Source organism: Lissotriton helveticus, chromosome 11, assembly GCF_964261635.1.
Source record: "Lissotriton helveticus chromosome 11, aLisHel1.1, whole genome shotgun sequence".
NCBI lineage: Eukaryota > Metazoa > Chordata > Amphibia > Caudata > Salamandridae > Lissotriton > Lissotriton helveticus.
Window position 1 is genome coordinate 1,205,045,244 of NC_136072.1, and position 16,623 is coordinate 1,205,061,866.

A 16,623-nucleotide genomic window follows, 5' to 3' on the forward strand; every position below is an offset into this window, starting at 1 on the left:
GTGACTGTCTGGCTTTCTTTTTCCATAATGCTTCTTCTACTCGCATGATGCACTCGGCATCCCATGTACCCGATACGGGCCATCTATACTTTTCTTCTAACTGTTTGGTATACTCTACCCATAAATCTAGATATAATAAGGCACTTATGCCATGCTTCTGATACATAAAATGACCTGGACTGTCCCTAGGCGGGACAGGAACTGCTTCTTCTAACAGACCTTTTCTAGTTTTTAACTGACGTAGTCTGGAAAATAACGGCATGACTGAACTGTAATCTAGACACAATACAATACACAATGAACACGATAATTACTCCACATTCATACCACGACATTAAAATACATGAAGAACATTTAAAATAACAGTTCGAACAGAATACATGAATTTTCTCGAGAACAGAACTGACTAGAACAGAAACTAGATGCACTGCTGGAACAGTACGAAACTTACCGGTCTCATAAAGAGACACCTCAGGACCCGCATCCACCAGAGTGGACACTTCGTTTTGGGATCTGTGTACCACCAAACCCCACGGACCAGAGACAATTAGATTGACCCTGTCTAGATACTACCCCAGCAACGGTACTCACCGGGCAGCAAGAACGGAAGGCCTCGGACTGGACTGGACTGCTTCGACGCCGGACGGACGAACTTCGGACTTCAGTTACGGGTGGGCCTCCGGATACCTCGGACCTTGGACTCTCGGCTTGGGCTCTGGTCGGGACTCGCCGCGTTCCTCCACCGCCTCGTCTGGATGCTGGACCGCCACCTCCGTCTCCTCCGTGGGCCTGAGGGATACTTGAAGCAGAAATATCTGCACGTGCACGGTATGGTTCCGTCACGGCTGCAGAGGGTCAGGGGGCCGGCGTGGCTTCACCGGCGCGTGGGGAAAGGGCAAGTCCCTGTTCGGGCGCCATTATGTGGTATATAAATAAATAATACCGGATCTAGGTTTTACTGGACATAGTAATAACAGATAGCTCAATAAATAAGAGTCAAGATTCGAGGTAGTAGGAGTTTGCAGGTTTAATACAGCATAAGGACAGGAACAGGACAACCTGCACAGGAATAGGATGGCAGGGCCCGGCACGGGGGGGACAGGGAATGAGCTGGCAAGGCCCGACAGCTGCCGGGGCTGGATCTAGGATGAGCGCGCTAACATTTAATAACAGTACACAAGCATATATACTAAAACAGTTGCATTACAATGAATACAGTAGGCGGAGCAGTGGGTGTGGTCAATAGCAGTCGCGAAAGATAAGGGTGAAAGTAGGTGTAACAGGAGGCGTATACATGGACATGTGATGTAAACGTAACAGAATATGTCATAAATGGGGCGGAAACATGGAGGGGGCTACCTAAGGAGCCGGGACCTCTAACCTAATGGTGCGCGCAAACTGACAATGACGTGTTACTAGGAGAAGCTGGGGGCTATGAACTCTGTGCTAGGAGTAGAGACTGAAGTCTGGAGAGTCAGGGCGACATGTACCTAAACACTATCTAGTATCTGATGTTTAGAGAACATGTTGATATAAACTAAGAGTCAGGAGGGGAGAGGCTAATAGACTCTAAGACTGGAGCATGCATTATTCTACATGTAGTGCGTGATGAAGAATATTAAATGACCATTAATACAGTATTTCTCTTACATGGAGACGTAAAGGCTAGACAATGACGGAAACTATTGATGCGATTCAGTAGCTTAGGAATGCAGAGAAGGAGGGCTGGACTGATAACTAAAATCATAACATATTCTTGGCAGACTAGCAGGCAGAGCCAGGCCGAGCCGGGCACTGTGAGGCAGGAAGTAAGTGAAGGGTCGAGGATACAGGTGGGGGCTGTATCGCTCCTCAGCGAGGGCTCAGGAGACAGGAGCTGAATCTGGTGTCCAGGCCCTTTTGAGGCCTAGAAACGGGGACTTTTCAATGAAATAACGTGCACACTGAGAAACGTGGCAACGTAACTTTACATAGGCCTAATATTCGTAGTATTCACGAGAACTGGAAACTGGCATACTAGGGATGGACACAACTGTAATTGCGTCTTTAATCGATCATGGGGAATACATATGCATATCAATCATGCACACATAACATAAGATGGAGGACACGTAGGGACACAGAACATGGCAAAATTTACTTTTCCACAGTAGGAGGTGGTGCCTGTGGGGTTGGCCACCTGGTAAGCTGCATGTGCCTCGCTACTCGGGAGCCAGAAAGAAAGGCCATCTCTGCTCTGGCCACCCAGAGGCCTTAGCGGCATGTTCAAAGTTAACAAGGAAGGTGTCCGGGTCATCACCTAGAGTGTATTTTTGTAGGGCGATAGGGGGATAGCTAGGTTGGGGTCCTTGACGAACTGGGGTTGGTGCTGGGTGACTGTCCTGGTGCTCGGACCACCTCTGGAGGGTCTCTAGCTGCTGGTTGATTGAAGTACTAAAGAGTTACCTATTGGCTTGAGCCGAAGTCATCTGCCTCTCCACTGCCCACTCAAGTTTTTCCTGCCCACAAATAATTTGCTGGATCAGGGCCTCCATTTCAGTATGTCAACGGAGAGTGGTTCCTCTTCGAGATACCATATTTAGTGTGGGCAATGAGAGGCCAAGAGGAGTTGGGGTGCTAAAATGAGAATTTATTTTAAGTGTTAGACAGCATTCGGGTAAGTTGTGGCTTGGCTTACCTCCCGTCTTTACAACAGAGGAAGGGTGTAGTGAAGAACTTCATCTTCATTCCAGCGGTAGGCTGTCCAGGGCATGAAAACAACAAAAAGAACACTGTTTTAGTGTGTGTGTACGCCGGCTCTACAACATAATGGGAAAGGAGTGAGGGAGGTACACCTCTGCCACCACCAAGTGTGTGCCGCTTGCGCATGAACCACTACACTGCAAACAGACACATGATTTATCCCTCCCCAGCCCTGACAGCCGGCTCTCTCACCGTTGGGCTCCCCCTTGCGAACCAACCCTGGATACGAGCACGTACCTCGGGTAGCCACGCTCCTCCAGGAGCGTGGCTGGCATCAGAGTAGTACCGGGTAGGGTCTCGCTCCCTCTTCGGATTGTTCTGCGATCTTCGTTCCAGCACGGCGGGCCTCACACACCAGTTGGTGTCCAGTGGAGCAGGAACGGCACGATATGGGAAACGGCGTCTCGCCTGGCTCATGGTCTCGGTCTGGAGTTTTGCCTCCTCCAGGAGCTCTCGGTCTCTCCGTTCGTCTTCCACACTTCCTTCTTGAAGTGCCGCCCTCACGTCAGCCTCGACCGTCCCTGGATCATGTGACAGCGTCACATGGGTTGGCTCGGAATCCCGGCAGAAAGGAATGTTAAAGGAGCCATGTTCGTCCTCCGGAGAATGTCCCCATGGAGACAGCAAACAAAATATGGGAGAGGTATGAGGGAGTAGGTCATCGGTCCCCTCCGCCTCCTGGTCAGGTACATCGTGACAGGCACTTTACAGCTTCCATCAAATATAGGGCATTTTCCGTCCTCCATCAGACACAGGACATGTTGCCACCCTCTGCCAGGCATCGGGTACATCTCCAGTCTCTCTGTCATAGGGCACATTTCCATTCTCCGCCAAGCACAGGGCTCATCTACAGCCTCTCTCTGACACAGGCACATTCTCTTCCTGTATTAACTTCATTCATTAATGCCCAGAGTCAATCTTAAACCGTACGAATGCTGCAGAAAAACACATACAAATCATTCAGGCCACCAAATAATTTAGATGTAAAAGTGTTTGCATAAACTTAGGTTGATCCTGGTTTTGGGCAAATGGAGCGTAATCAGCATGGCAGGCACCAGTTCTTCAGCCCGAGAAGAGAGTCACCTATGAAAGCTCCTTGAAGGATGTCGCCATAGCAGCAGGGGCACCCTTGAGATAGGCAGGGGCATCCTTGAGATGAGATAGGCAGGGGCATCCTTGAGATGAATGGGGCAGGGGCACCCTTGGGATGAGAGAGGCAGGGGCACTCTTGAGATGAGAGGGGCACCCTTGAGGTGAGAGGGCAGGGGCATCCTTGAGATGAGTGGGGCAGAGGCACCCTTGAGATGGGAGAGGCACCCTTGAGAGAGGCAGGGGCACCCTTGGGATGAGGGGGAATCCTTGAGGTGAGAGGAGCAGGGGCACCCTTGGGATGAGAGAGGCACCCTTGAGAGAGACAGGGGCACCCTTGAGATTAGAGGGGCACACTTGAGATGAGAGGGGCACCCTTGGGATGAGTGGTGCAGGGGCACCCTTGGGATGAGAGAGGCAGGGGCACCCTTGGGATGAGAGGGGCACACTTGAGATGAGAGGGGCACCCTTGTGATGAGTGGGGCAGGGACATCCTTGAGGTGGGGGGGCAGGGGCACCCTTGAGGTGGGGGGGCAGTGGCACCCTTGGGATGAGAGGGGCAGGGACATCCTTGAGGTGGGGGGGCAGGGGCACCCTTGGGATGAGAGGGGCAGGGACATCCTTGAGGTGGGGGGGCAGGGGCACCCTTGAGATGGGAGGGGAAGCAGCATTATTTTACAATTATTTTGTATTGTTCTGCGGCTTGCTGGGCAGGAGTGACAAGGGACGTGACTACCTCTAACTCTGCTTTCCTCTTACAGAGTGGACACATTGAGGGCAAGGTGCTTGACACGTACCACAGCACGCTGGTGCTGCTTCCCGCCATCCTGGAGTACCTGCAGTACATTTTCATCGCTCTCGGCCTCCTGTTACTTGTGATCTCTCTGGGTCTCGTCCTCACGAATAAGGTAAGGCGGGGGGGTTTGGTGGTGAGACTCGGCTGTGAGGCTTTGTTTTGAGAATGTCTGATGCCCTCCTGGCACTGCACTCATGCAATGTGTGCGAGGTAGGTGGTGTCATGGAGTAAAGGTGTCTCAGTGCAGCGGGGTCTGGTCTGTGTGTCCTCATGCGTGTGGGAGTAACATGGAGTAAAGGTGCCTCAGTGCAGCGGGGTCTGGTCTGTGTGTCCTCATGCGTGTGAGAGTATCATTGAGTAAAGATGTCTCAGTGCAGCGGGGTCTGGTCTGTGTGTCCTCATGCTTGCGAGAGTATCATTGAGTAAAGGTGCCTCAGTGCAGCGGGGTCTGGTCTGTGCGTCCTCATGCTTGCGAGAGTATCATTGAGTAAAGGTGTCTCAGTGCAGCGGGTCTGGTCTGTGTGTCCTCATGCGTGTGAGAGTATCATTGAGTAAAGGTGTCTCAGTGCAGCGGGGTCTGGTCTGTGTGTCCTCATGCGTGTGAGAGTATCATTGAGTAAAGGTGTCTCAGTGCAGCGGGGTCTTGTCTGTGTGTCCTCATGCGTGTGAGAGTAACATGGTGTAAAGGTGTCTCAGTGCAGCGGGGTCTGGTCTGTGTGTCCTCATGCGTGTGAGAGTAACATGGAGTAAAGGTGTCTCAGTGCAGCGGGGTCTGGTCTGTGTGTCCTCATGCGTGTGAGAGTAACATGGAGTAAAGGTGTCTCAGTGCAGCGGGGTCTGGCCTTTGTGTCCTCATGCGTGTGAGAGTATCATGTAGTAAAGATGTCTCAGTGCAGCGGGGTCTGGTCTGTGTGTCCTCATGCGTGTGAGAGTAACACGGAGTAAAGGTGTCTCAGTGCAGCGGGGTCTGGTCTGTGTGCCCTCATGCGTGTGAGAGTAACATGGAGTAAAGGTGTCTCAGTGCAGCGGGGTCTGGCCTTTGTGTCCTCATGCTTGCGAGAGTAACATGGAGTAAAGGTGCCTCAGTGCAGCGGGGTCTGGTCTGTGTGCCCTCATGCGTGTGAGAGTAACATGTAGTAAAGGTGTCTCAGTGCAGCGGGGTCTGGTCTGTGTGTCCTCATGCGTGTGAGAGTAACATGTAGTAAAGGTGTCTCAGTGCAGCGGGGTCTGGTCTTTGTGTCCTCATGCGTGTGAGAGTAACATGGAGTAAAGGTGCCTCAGTGCAGCGGGGTCTGGTCTGTGTGCCCTCATGCGTGTGAGAGTAACATGTAGTAAAGGTGTCTCAGTGCAGCGGGGTCTGGTCTTTGTGTCCTCATGCGTGTGAGAGTAACATGGAGTAAAGGTGTCTCAGTGCAGCGGGGTCTGGTCTGTGTGCCCTCATGCGTGTGAGAGTAACATGTAGTAAAGGTGTCTCAGTGCAGCGGGGTCTGGTCTGTGTGTCCTCATGCGTGTGAGAGTAACATGTAGTAAAGGTGTCTCAGTGCAGCGGGGTCTGGTCTTTGTGTCCTCATGCGTGTGAGAGTAACATGGAGTAAAGGTGCCTCAGTGCAGCGGGGTCTGGTCTGTGTGCCCTCATGCGTGTGAGAGTAACATGTAGTAAAGGTGTCTCAGTGCAGCGGGGTCTGACCTGTGTGTCCTCATGCTTGCGAGAGTATCATGTAGTAAAGGTGTCTCAGTGCAGCGGGGTCTGGTCTGTGTGTCCTCATGCTTGTGAGAGTATCATGGAGTAAAGGTGTCTCAGTGCAGCGGGTCTGGTCTGTGTGTCCTCATGCGTGTGAGAGTAACATGGAGGAAAGGTGCCTCAGTGCAGCGGGTCTGGTCTGTGTGTCCTCATGCGTGCGAGAGTATTATTGAGTAAAGGTGTCTCAGTGCAGCGGGTCTGGTCTGTGTGTCCTCATGCTTGCGAGAGTATCATTGAGTAAAGGTGTCTCAGTGCAGCGGGTCTGGTCTGTGTGTCCTCATGCGTGTGAGAGTAACATGGAGGAAAGGTGCCTCAGTGCAGCGGGGTCTGGTCTGTGTGTCCTCATGCTTGCGAGAGTATCATTGAGTAAAGGTGTCTCAGTGCAGCGGGTCTGGTCTGTGTGTCCTCATGCGTGTGAGAGTAACATGGAGGAAAGGTGTCTCAGTGCAGCGGGGTCTGGCCTTTGTGTCCTCATGCGTGTGGGAGTAACATGGAGTAAAGGTGCCGCAGTGGGGTCTTGTCTGGGTATCCTCATGCGTGCGAGAGTAACATGGAGTGAAGGTGTCTCAGTGCAGCGGGGTCTGGTCTGTGTGTCCTCATGCGTGCGAGAGTAACATGGAGTAAAGGTGTCTCAGTGCAGCGGGGTCTGGTCTGTGTGTCCTCATGCGTGCGAGAGTAACATGGAGTGAAGGTGTCTCAGTGCAGCGGGGTCTGGTCTGTGTGTCCTCATGCGTGTGAGAGTAACATGGAGTAAAGGTGTCTCAGTGCAGCGGGGTCTGGTCTGTGTGTCCTCATGCGTGTGAGAGTAACATGGAGTAAAGGTGTCTCAGTGCAGCGGGGTCTGGTCTGTGTGTCCTCATACGTGTGAGAGTATCATTGAGTAAAGGTGCCTCAGTGCAGCGGGGTCTGGCCTTTGTGTCCTCATGCGTGTGGGAGTAACATGGAGTAAAGGTGTCTCAGTGCAGAGGTTCTGGCCTTTGTGTCCTCATGCGTGTGAGAGTATCATTGAGTAAAGGTGTCTCAGTGCAGCGGGGTCTGGTCTGTGTGTCCTCATACGTGTGAGAGTATCATTGAGTAAAGGTGTCTCAGTGCAGCGGGGTCTGGCCTTTGTGTCCTCATACGTGTGAGAGTATCATGTAGTAAAGGTATCTCAGTGCAGCGGGGTCTGGTCTGTGTGTCCTCATGCGTGTGGGAGTAACATGGAGTAAAGGTGTCTCAGTGCAGTGCGGTCTGACCTGTGTGTCCTCATGCTTGCGAGAGTATCATTGAGTAAAGGTGTCTCAGTGCAGCGGGGTCTGACCTGTGTGTCCTCATGCTTGCGAGAGTATCATTGAGTAAAGGTGTCTCAGTGCAGCGGTTCTGGTCTGTGTGTCCTCATGCGTGTGAGAGTAACATGGAGTAAAGATGTCTCAGTGCAGCGGGGTCTGGTCTGTGTGTCCTCATACGTGTGAGAGTATCATGTAGTAAAGGTGTCTCAGTGCAGCGGGGTCTGGTCTGTGTGTCCTCATGCGTCTGAGAGTATCATAGAGTAAAGGTGTCTCAGTGCAGCGGGGTCTGGCCTTTGTGTCCTCATGCTTGCGAGAGTATCATTGAGTAAAGGTGTCTCAGTGCAGCGGTGTTGGACCCGGCCTCATGGCGTGGTCCTACCCCTCCCGCCTGGCGGGCCCAGGACGATATCCGCCCTCCACCAGACCTCGGGCGGCCCCTTCGGCCCGATCCTGCACGCCCCAACCCCACAGGGCCGGCTACCATCCCGGTCCACCAGCGCAGGCCTGACCCCAGCGTAGGCCCATCACGGCCTCAGCACGAGGCCGTGCCCGACTCCATCTTGGACCCGCCACGTCACAACCACGTGGCCTCGGCCCCAGCCCAGGCCCCAGCGAAGCCCCGACATCGAGGCACCAAGATCCACCCAGGTGGTCGAGTAGCCACTCGACAGATCCCGGAGGAAGGGGAGTTTCGATGGGCCTCCAGCCGTCCCCGGACGCCTGGTATCGATCGCCCTCCGGCCTACCTGGGCGCTGGCTCCACCCCCCTGCTGGGTGTCTGGACACCATCATCCCGGCCCCTCTGACCCCCAGGCGCGAGGGTCCGGACTTCAAAGACCTCCAGACCTATATCTGGGCCAGCCCTGGATTAAGACTTCAGTTGTATCCTGGACTGGAAGCCCTGCTGACGCTGTCACGGCCGACACCAGACGAACTCATCCGTAACCTGACGACCTTCTGAGAGCCTGCTGGCGCTGCCGCGGCCTACCTTGCTGAACCATCCGAGAGCCTGCTGGCGCTGCTGCGGCCTACCTTGCTGAACCATCCGAGAGCCTGCTGGCGCTGCCGCGGCCTACCTTGCTGAACCATCCGAGAGCCTGCTGGCGCTGCCGCGGCCTACCTTGCTGAACCATCCGAGAGCCTGCTGCCGCGGCCTACCTTGCTGAACCATCCGAGAGCCTGCTGGCGCTGCCGCGGCCTACCTTGCTGAACCTTCCGAGAGCCTGCTGGCGCTGCCGCGGCCTACCTTGCTGAACCTTCCGAGAGCCTGCTGGCGCTGCCGCGGCCTACTTCGCTGATCCATCTTGCAAGCCTGCTGGCGCTGCCGCGGCTCGAACATCGCGGAACTCCCCAGCTCGAGGATTGAGAGCTGTGCGTAGGGTATCCCTTCCTCCGCCCAGAGTAAGACTGTCCCGCTACCTTATCCCCCTTTACGAGACTTTCCAGATCCCTCGATCTGCTTGTACATACTGCCAAGAACCGGCAACCGTTTATTCCCTATAAAAGCTTGAGACCTTAACTTCTTGTGTGGTGTCCATCTGTAGTGTTGTGATTACTCTGCTGTACGATCCTAGGAGAGGACCCTCATTCAGGAGGCCTCTCCGCAAACGCTCGGCTACTCCTCGACGGAGAGGTGGCCCTAGGGGTGGTCAGTCAGACATCTTCTGCCTCCCCCGGGGACGCCTTTCTAACATTGGTGGCAAGCGCTGGGATCCGAGCCCACGCAGATCGTACAGAGAGTAATTCGCTCACTACCAAGAAAAAACCACTGCAACCATGAGCACAGAATTCCAGAAAGAGAAAATGGAAGACTACAGTCACAAGGAGCTAAAGCAATTCTGCAAGGACTTAGGCATCGCTACCACTGGCTTAAGTACTAAAGAAGACTTTAAATCGGCCCTGCAGGCCTGGGTGGACGCCGGCGAGGCGCCACCCCCGAGGGAAGATAACCCGGGCCCGAACGGAGGCACGGAGGCTGCGACAAACCCAGCGGGAGGGAGACCCGCGAACCCAGACACGGGCCTCTCCCACGAAGATGCCAGAGAATGAGAGAAGAACCGGCTCCACGAATTGGAGCTCGTTCGACTCAGACAAGAAGGAGAGATCCAACTGGCAGAAAGGAAGTTAGCCCTCGAGCAGCTACGGCTAGAAGGAGACCTAGAAGAAAAGCGAAGACAAAGAGACCTCGAGGAGAAGAAACTCCTGCTCGAGCACAAGCGCGTCCTCAAAGAAATGGAGTTTAAAGCCAAGGCAAACGAGACTGATCGCTCCGGGGGGAAGACCTCACCTCCCCCGGGGGACACCAAGGTGCACATACCTAAGGATGTCGTCAAAGAGTACTATAAGAACGACGACATCCAACAGTGGTTCAAAGCCTACGAGGTCGCCATGACCGCCCATCGAGTACCCCTCAAGGACTGGGGCGCCGGCCTGTGGGGGAAGTTTATCAACGAAGGGAGAGACGCCCTGCTAGAGCTCCCCGACGCCGAGATGACCTCGTACGAGCACATGAAGACCGCCCTCCTCACTCGCTACGGACTCACCCCCGAGATGTACCGGCAGCGATTCCGAGACTGCAAAAAAATCCCCGGTACCACGTGGGTGGAGTACGTGAACTATTACAGCAGAGCCTTCGAGGGGTGGACTCGGGGCTGTCAGGTCACCACCTACCAGCAGTTGGTCGACCTCATTCTGTGGGAACATCTATCCAATAACTGCTTCATCGAACTCCGGCAACACCTCCTCGACAGCAAACTGACTGAGCCACGAAAACTCGCTGTCGAGGCGGATAGATGGGCGAGCACCCGAGTCGCCCGGGGTCCGACGGAAGACTCCGGCCGGGGATCTCCGGGAAACCACCGACCCCGAGGCGGCAGAGTAGGCCAGAGCCGGGGACGAGACGCCCCCCAGGGGTCATCCCCTGCCTCCACATCACCACCCTGGGGCCAGAGAGGGGGCCCCCCAACCAGACCAGGGCCCCGCCCGAATGTTACGTGCCACAAATGCCAGCGACAGGGTCATTACGCGAATGACCCCCTCTGCCCGATGAATCAGCGACCCGGCACCACCGGGCCCCCAGCCCGCCAGATAATGGCCGCGGCCCTGGGTGAAGAAGGTAGTGAGGAAGAGGACAACGGCCCCGAGCAGGCCGGGTGGGAGCCCGCCGCCATGACCTTAGCCTGCCTGGGGACTCACGACCTAATCCCCCGAGGCCCGATCCCCGGCAACACCCAGAAGTACCGCCAGTGGGTCACCATCAATGGTCGCCGAACCGAAGCCCTCCGTGACACTGGAGGCAGCGTAACAGCAGTCCGCTGCCATTTGGTGACCTCCGAACAGATCCTTCCTAACGTCCTGTGCCCAGTCCGGTCCGCAGATAACTCAGAGACTTTGTGCCAGATGGCCCGCATCCCCTTCGAGTGGGGGGGAGTGTCGGGCATGCTAAAAGTGACTGTCCGCGACGATGCCCCCGTGGACTGCCTCCTTGGGAACGACCTGGAAAGTTCTCCCTGGGCAGGTGTCGAAAGAAGAGAGCACCTAGGGATGCTAGGCCTTCCCGAGTGGGTCTGCGCGACCACCCGTTCCATGTCCGCCCAAGCCTCCACCCCAGCGGGGGAAGCTTCGACTGAAGAGCCGGAGTGGCCCGCACCGCTGCCACCCGTCATCCCCAAGGACCCTGGCCTGGAACACGGCTCCCAAGAGCCCGACCAAGAAAATCTCCCCGAACTCCAACACCTCCCCGAACTCGTGCAATGGCGCCAAGAAGGGGGTCCCACATGCGAACAGTTCCGGCAGGAGCAGAAAACCTGCCCCTCTCTTGAGGGGGTCCGACAGCAAGCCGCTACTCAAGCCGCGGGAGACCCCGCGGGGTCCCACTGGGTCTATTGGGACAACGACCTTCTCTACAGTGAGCAGAAGATTGCCGAACTAGGGGCCAGCCGGGTGCTGGTCGTGCCCCTCCGATTCAGAGACTTCCTCCTAAACTTAGCACATGATGTGCCCCTCGCCGGGCACCTGGGGCAGGACAAAACTTACAGCCGCCTGGTGACCCATTTCTACTGGCCGAAAATGCGGAACGATGTGCATAACCACTGCAGAACCTGCCCGACCTGTCAAGCCAGCAGAAAGAGCGGGGGGAAGGTGAAGGCCCCGCTCCAACCCTTCCCCGTGGTCACCACCCCCTTCGAGCGAGTGGGGATCGACATCGTAGGGCCCCTGGATCCTCGCACCTCGCAGGGGCACCGCTTCATCCTCGTCCTGGTGGATCATGCTACCCGCTATCCCGAGGCCATCCCCCTCCGAACCATCACGGCCCCCGTGGTGGGCCGAGCCCTCATGAGCATCTTCTCCCGAGTCGGCTTCCCTCGGGAAGTCGTGAGTGATCGGGGCTCCAACTTTATCTCGAAGCATATGCAGTCCCTCTGGCAGCAGTGCGGGGTCGCCTATAAGTTCACCACTCCGTATCATCCCCAAGGAAATGGACTAGTCGAACGATTCAACAGGACACTGAAGGGGATGATCAAGGGCCTAGAGGAGCCCCTCCGGCGCAAATGGGATGTCCTACTGCCTTGCCTCCTGTTCGCCTACCGAGAGGTACCCCAGAAGTCCCTGGGGTTCAGCCCTTTCGAACTCTTGTACGGGCACCCGGTCCGAGGCCCCCTCAGCCTGGTCAAGGAAGGCTGGGAGACGGCAGTCCGAGATGCCCCACCTGATGTCTACCGGTACCTCCTGACCCTACGCAATCAGACTCGGAAGTTTCGGGGACTTGCCGAGGCCAACCTGGAGGCTAGTCAGGAGGAGATGAAACGCTGGTATGACCAGAACGCCTCGTCCATCGAATTCGAGCCGGGCCAGCAGGTCTGGGTCATGTCCCCGGTCGAACCTTGTGCCCTCCAGGACAAGTGGACGGGGCCCTTCAAGGTGGTGGAGCGCAAGAGCCCCGTCACCTACTTAGTGGACATGGAATCCCCCAGGAACCCCCTCCGGGTTCTCCACGCTAACCGACTCAAGCCGCACTTTGCACGCACTGAACTAAGTCTGCTGCTGGCGACCGATGACGGAGCTGAAGACGACTCCGAGCCACTACCGGATCTCCTCAGCACCACCGAGAAAGACGGCTCCTTCGAAGGGGTCCGGCTCTCCTCTACCCTGACCCCAGAGCAGCAAAAAGACTGCCGGAAGCTGCTGGGGCAGTTTGCGGATCTGTTTTCCCTCACTCCGGGGGTCACCCGGTGGTGTGTCCACGATGTGGATACCGGAGACAGCCCGCCTGTGAAACACCGAGCTTTTCGAGTACCCGACCGGGTTCGGGCCTGCATCCAAACAGAAGTGGCCAAGATGTTAGCTCTGGGGGTAGTCGAACCCTCCAACAGTCCCTGGGCCAGTCCCGTTGCCCTGGTCCCTAAAGCCGCCGCCCCCGGGACAACTCCGGAGCTCCGGTTTTGTGTTGATTACCGGGGACTGAATGCAGTCACCAGAACCGACGCCCATCCTATCCCCAGGGCAGATGAACTAATCGATCGCTTAGGAGCTGCCAAATTCCTCAGCACCTTCGATCTCACGGCGGGGTATTGGCAGATCGGCCTCACCCCGGGTGCACAAGAACGATCAGCCTTCTCGACCCCCGATGGCCACTATCACTTCAAGGTGATGCCCTTCGCCATGAAGAACGCACCAGCATCCTTCCAGAGACACGTGAACCAGGTGCTGGCCGGACTAGAGGAGTACAGCGCTGCCTATCTCGATGACATTGCTGTGTACAGCCTTCACTGGGGTGAGCACCTGACCCACCTCTGGATGGTCCTGACGGCCCTTCGGCGGGCCGGACTCACCATCAAAGCCAGTAAGTGCCAGATAGGCCAAGGGACTGTGACCTATCTGGGACACCAAGTGGGGAGCGGCCACGTGGCTCCCCTCCAACCAAAGATAGACGCCATCCAGGACTGGGAGCCCCCAGTCACCCAGACCGCCGTCCGAGCCTTCCTGGGGCTCACTGGATATTATCGGCGGTTTATAAAAGACTACGGGACATTGTGGTGCCCCTGACCGAACTGACCTCCAAGAAGCTACCAAAGAGGGTGCACTGGACCCCTGCGTGCCAAACGGCCTTTGAGACTCTAAAGACTGCCATGTGCACCGCCCCTGTGCTCCAGGCCCCCGACTACAGCAGAGAGTTTGTAGTCCAGACCGACGCCTCGGAGCACGGCATCGGGGCGGTCCTGTCCCAAGTCAACCCCGAAGGAATTGACCAACCTGTGGCCTTCATCAGCCGACGCCTGCTGGCGAGAGAGCAACGCTGGAGCACCATCGAGAGGGAAGCCTTCGCCGTGGTGTGGGCCCTCAAGAAGCTCCGACCCTACCTCTTCGGCACCCACTTCCGGGTCCAGACCAACCACCAGCCCCTGCGTTGGTTGATGCAGATGCGGGGAGAAAACCTGAAGCTGCTGCGCTGGTCCATCTCGCTGCAGGGAATGGATTTCACCGTGGAGCATCGCCCCGGCAACGACCACTGACGGCCTGTCCAGATTCTTCCGCCTTGGCGAGGAGAATCCCCAAGAAGATGGGTGACTCTCCCCTGCCTTCAGCTGGGGGGGACGCGTGTTGGACCCGGCCTCATGGCGTGGTCCTACCCCTCCCGCCTGGCGGGCCCAGGACGATATCCGCCCTCCACCAGACCTCGGGCGGCCCCTTCGGCCCGATCCTGCACGCCCCAACCCCACAGGGCCGGCTACCATCCCGGTTCACCAGCGCAGGCCTGACCCCAGCGTAGGCCCATCACGGCCTCAGCACGAGGCCGTGCCCGACTCCATCTTGGACCCGCCACGTCACAACCACGTGGCCTCGGCCCCAGCCCAGGCCCCAGCGAAGCCCCGACATCGAGGCACCAAGATCCACCCAGGTGGTCGAGTAGCCACTCGACAGATCCCGGAGGAAGGGGAGTTTCGATGGGCCTCCAGCCGTCCCCGGACGCCTGGTATCGATCGCCCTCCGGCCTCCCTGGGCGCTGGCTCCACCCCCCTGCTGGGTGTCTGGACACCATCATCCCGGCCCCTCTGACCCCCAGGCGCGAGGGTCCGGACTTCAAAGACCTCCAGACCTATATCTGGGCCAGCCCTGGATTAAGACTTCAGTTGTATCCTGGACTGGAAGCCCTGCTGACGCTGTCACGGCCGACACCAGACGAACTCATCCGTAACCCGACGACCTTCTGAGAGCCTGCTGGCGCTGCCGCGGCCTACCTTGCTGAACCATCCGAGAGCCTGCTGGCGCTGCCGCGGCCTACCTTGCTGAACCATCCGAGAGCCTGCTGGCGCTGCCGCGGCCTACCTTGCTGAACCATCCGAGAGCCTGCTGGCGCTGCCGCGGCCTACCTTGCTGAACCATCCGAGAGCCTGCTGGCGCTGCCGCGGCCTACCTTGCTGAACCATCCGAGAGCCTGCTGGCGCTGCCGCGGCCTACCTTGCTGAACCTTCCGAGAGCCTGCTGGCGCTGCCGCGGCCTACCTTGCTGAACCTTCCGAGAGCCTGCTGGCGCTGCCGCGGCCTACTTCGCTGAACCATCTTGCAAGCCTGCTGGCGCTGCCGCGGCTCGAACATCGCGGAACCCCCCAGCTCGAGGATTGAGAGCTGTGCGTAGGGTATCCCTTCCTCCGCCCGGAGTAAGACTGTCCCGCTACCTTATCCCCCTTTACGAGACTTTCCAGATCCCTCGATCTGCTTGTACATACTGCCAAGAACCGGCAACCGTTTATTCCCTATAAAAGCTTGAGACCTTAACTTCTTGTGTGGTGTCCATCTGTAGTGTTGTGATTACTCTGCTGTACGATCCTAGGAGAGGACCCTCATTCAGGAGGCCTCTCCGCAAACGCTCGGCTACTCCTCGACGGAGAGGTGGCCCTAGGGGTGGTCAGTCAGACATCTTCTGCCTCCCCCGGGGACGCCTGTTAAAAAGGGTGACACTACCAACCAGAATATAAGATCCTTAAGTATTGCCCGGCGGTGTCGCCTCCTGAACCCATAAAGAAGTTAAACTATTGAAGAGGCAGGCGCTGGAGACTGGAAGGCAGGAAACAAGGTTTTTATTTTCTCCGGAGGAGAACACAGCAAAACGGACAGCAGGTATCGTTCTGAGGTGCTCTAACTGCATCCCTGAGGCCTGGCCTCTTATACACAAGTTTATCTTTTTATTGCATGTAACATATTCTCGTCGATACTTTGATGTACAGAAAGACATCCTCAGATCCCCCCCTTTCAGGCCCGTTCCCACACAAGGTTACAGTGGAAGTCCCCGCCCCGTTCACAACAGGTGATGATCATCGCGCAGCTGGATATTCCGCTGATTCACGGAGTGTGCGGGGTTCGATCGGATCTCGTAGGGCGGGGGGGGCTTTGATCAACCCGGGGATCCCTTGATGGAGGAAGCTTTTTATTGTACGGGGAGGGGCAAGGAACAGTATCGGCAGAGCTGGGTGTCGGCCTGGGAACGAGGAAGACAAACTGGCACACGGAAGAAAGGGGGTTCGCATCAAAGGGCCCGGGATCATGAATGGGAAGAAGGGAGGTGTTGCGCTGGGAACAGGACGAGGGCCTGGGGCAGAGCAGCGCTGAAGAGGGGTTTATGATTTCAAGGCAGGTGCAGGCAGGGGGGTTGTCAGCATGCGGGGGATGCCAGCGAAGCTAGGAGGGGGAGAGGGGCGCGCTGGCTCTCGGCGAGAGCAGGGAAGCCATGGTGTTCAAAATGGCGGCTGTTTTACGCGCACAAAAGGTTCAAGGAGAGCAAGAGGGCGCCGATAATGTTGACGGTTTCAGCCTAACTTTCAACAGTCCTCCCTTTTCAACATATCTAGCCAACTTGCTTACTCAATGTCAATTTTCATCAAATTCCTAACTTCGGTATCATACAATGCTCTCATGTGTTCGCTTCCAAAGTCCACAGTTTTGGGAAAAATACAACTCGCACATAAAGAACACAGAGGTGGCAGACATTGA

The 16,623-nt window shown here is 56.6% G+C and overlaps 1 protein-coding gene across 2 annotated transcripts in view; it reads left to right on the forward strand.

The window, feature by feature from the left end:
* Positions 1–16,623, forward strand: part of SCARB1 (scavenger receptor class B member 1) — a 703,088-nt gene that overhangs the window by 638,352 nt on the left and 48,113 nt on the right. For both annotated transcript variants that reach the window (XM_078668029.1, XM_078668028.1), the window contains exon 11: positions 4,593–4,739. In XM_078668029.1, the coding sequence (XP_078524155.1) occupies positions 4,593–4,739 (147 nt within the window). The remainder of the gene's footprint in view (positions 1–4,592; positions 4,740–16,623) is intronic.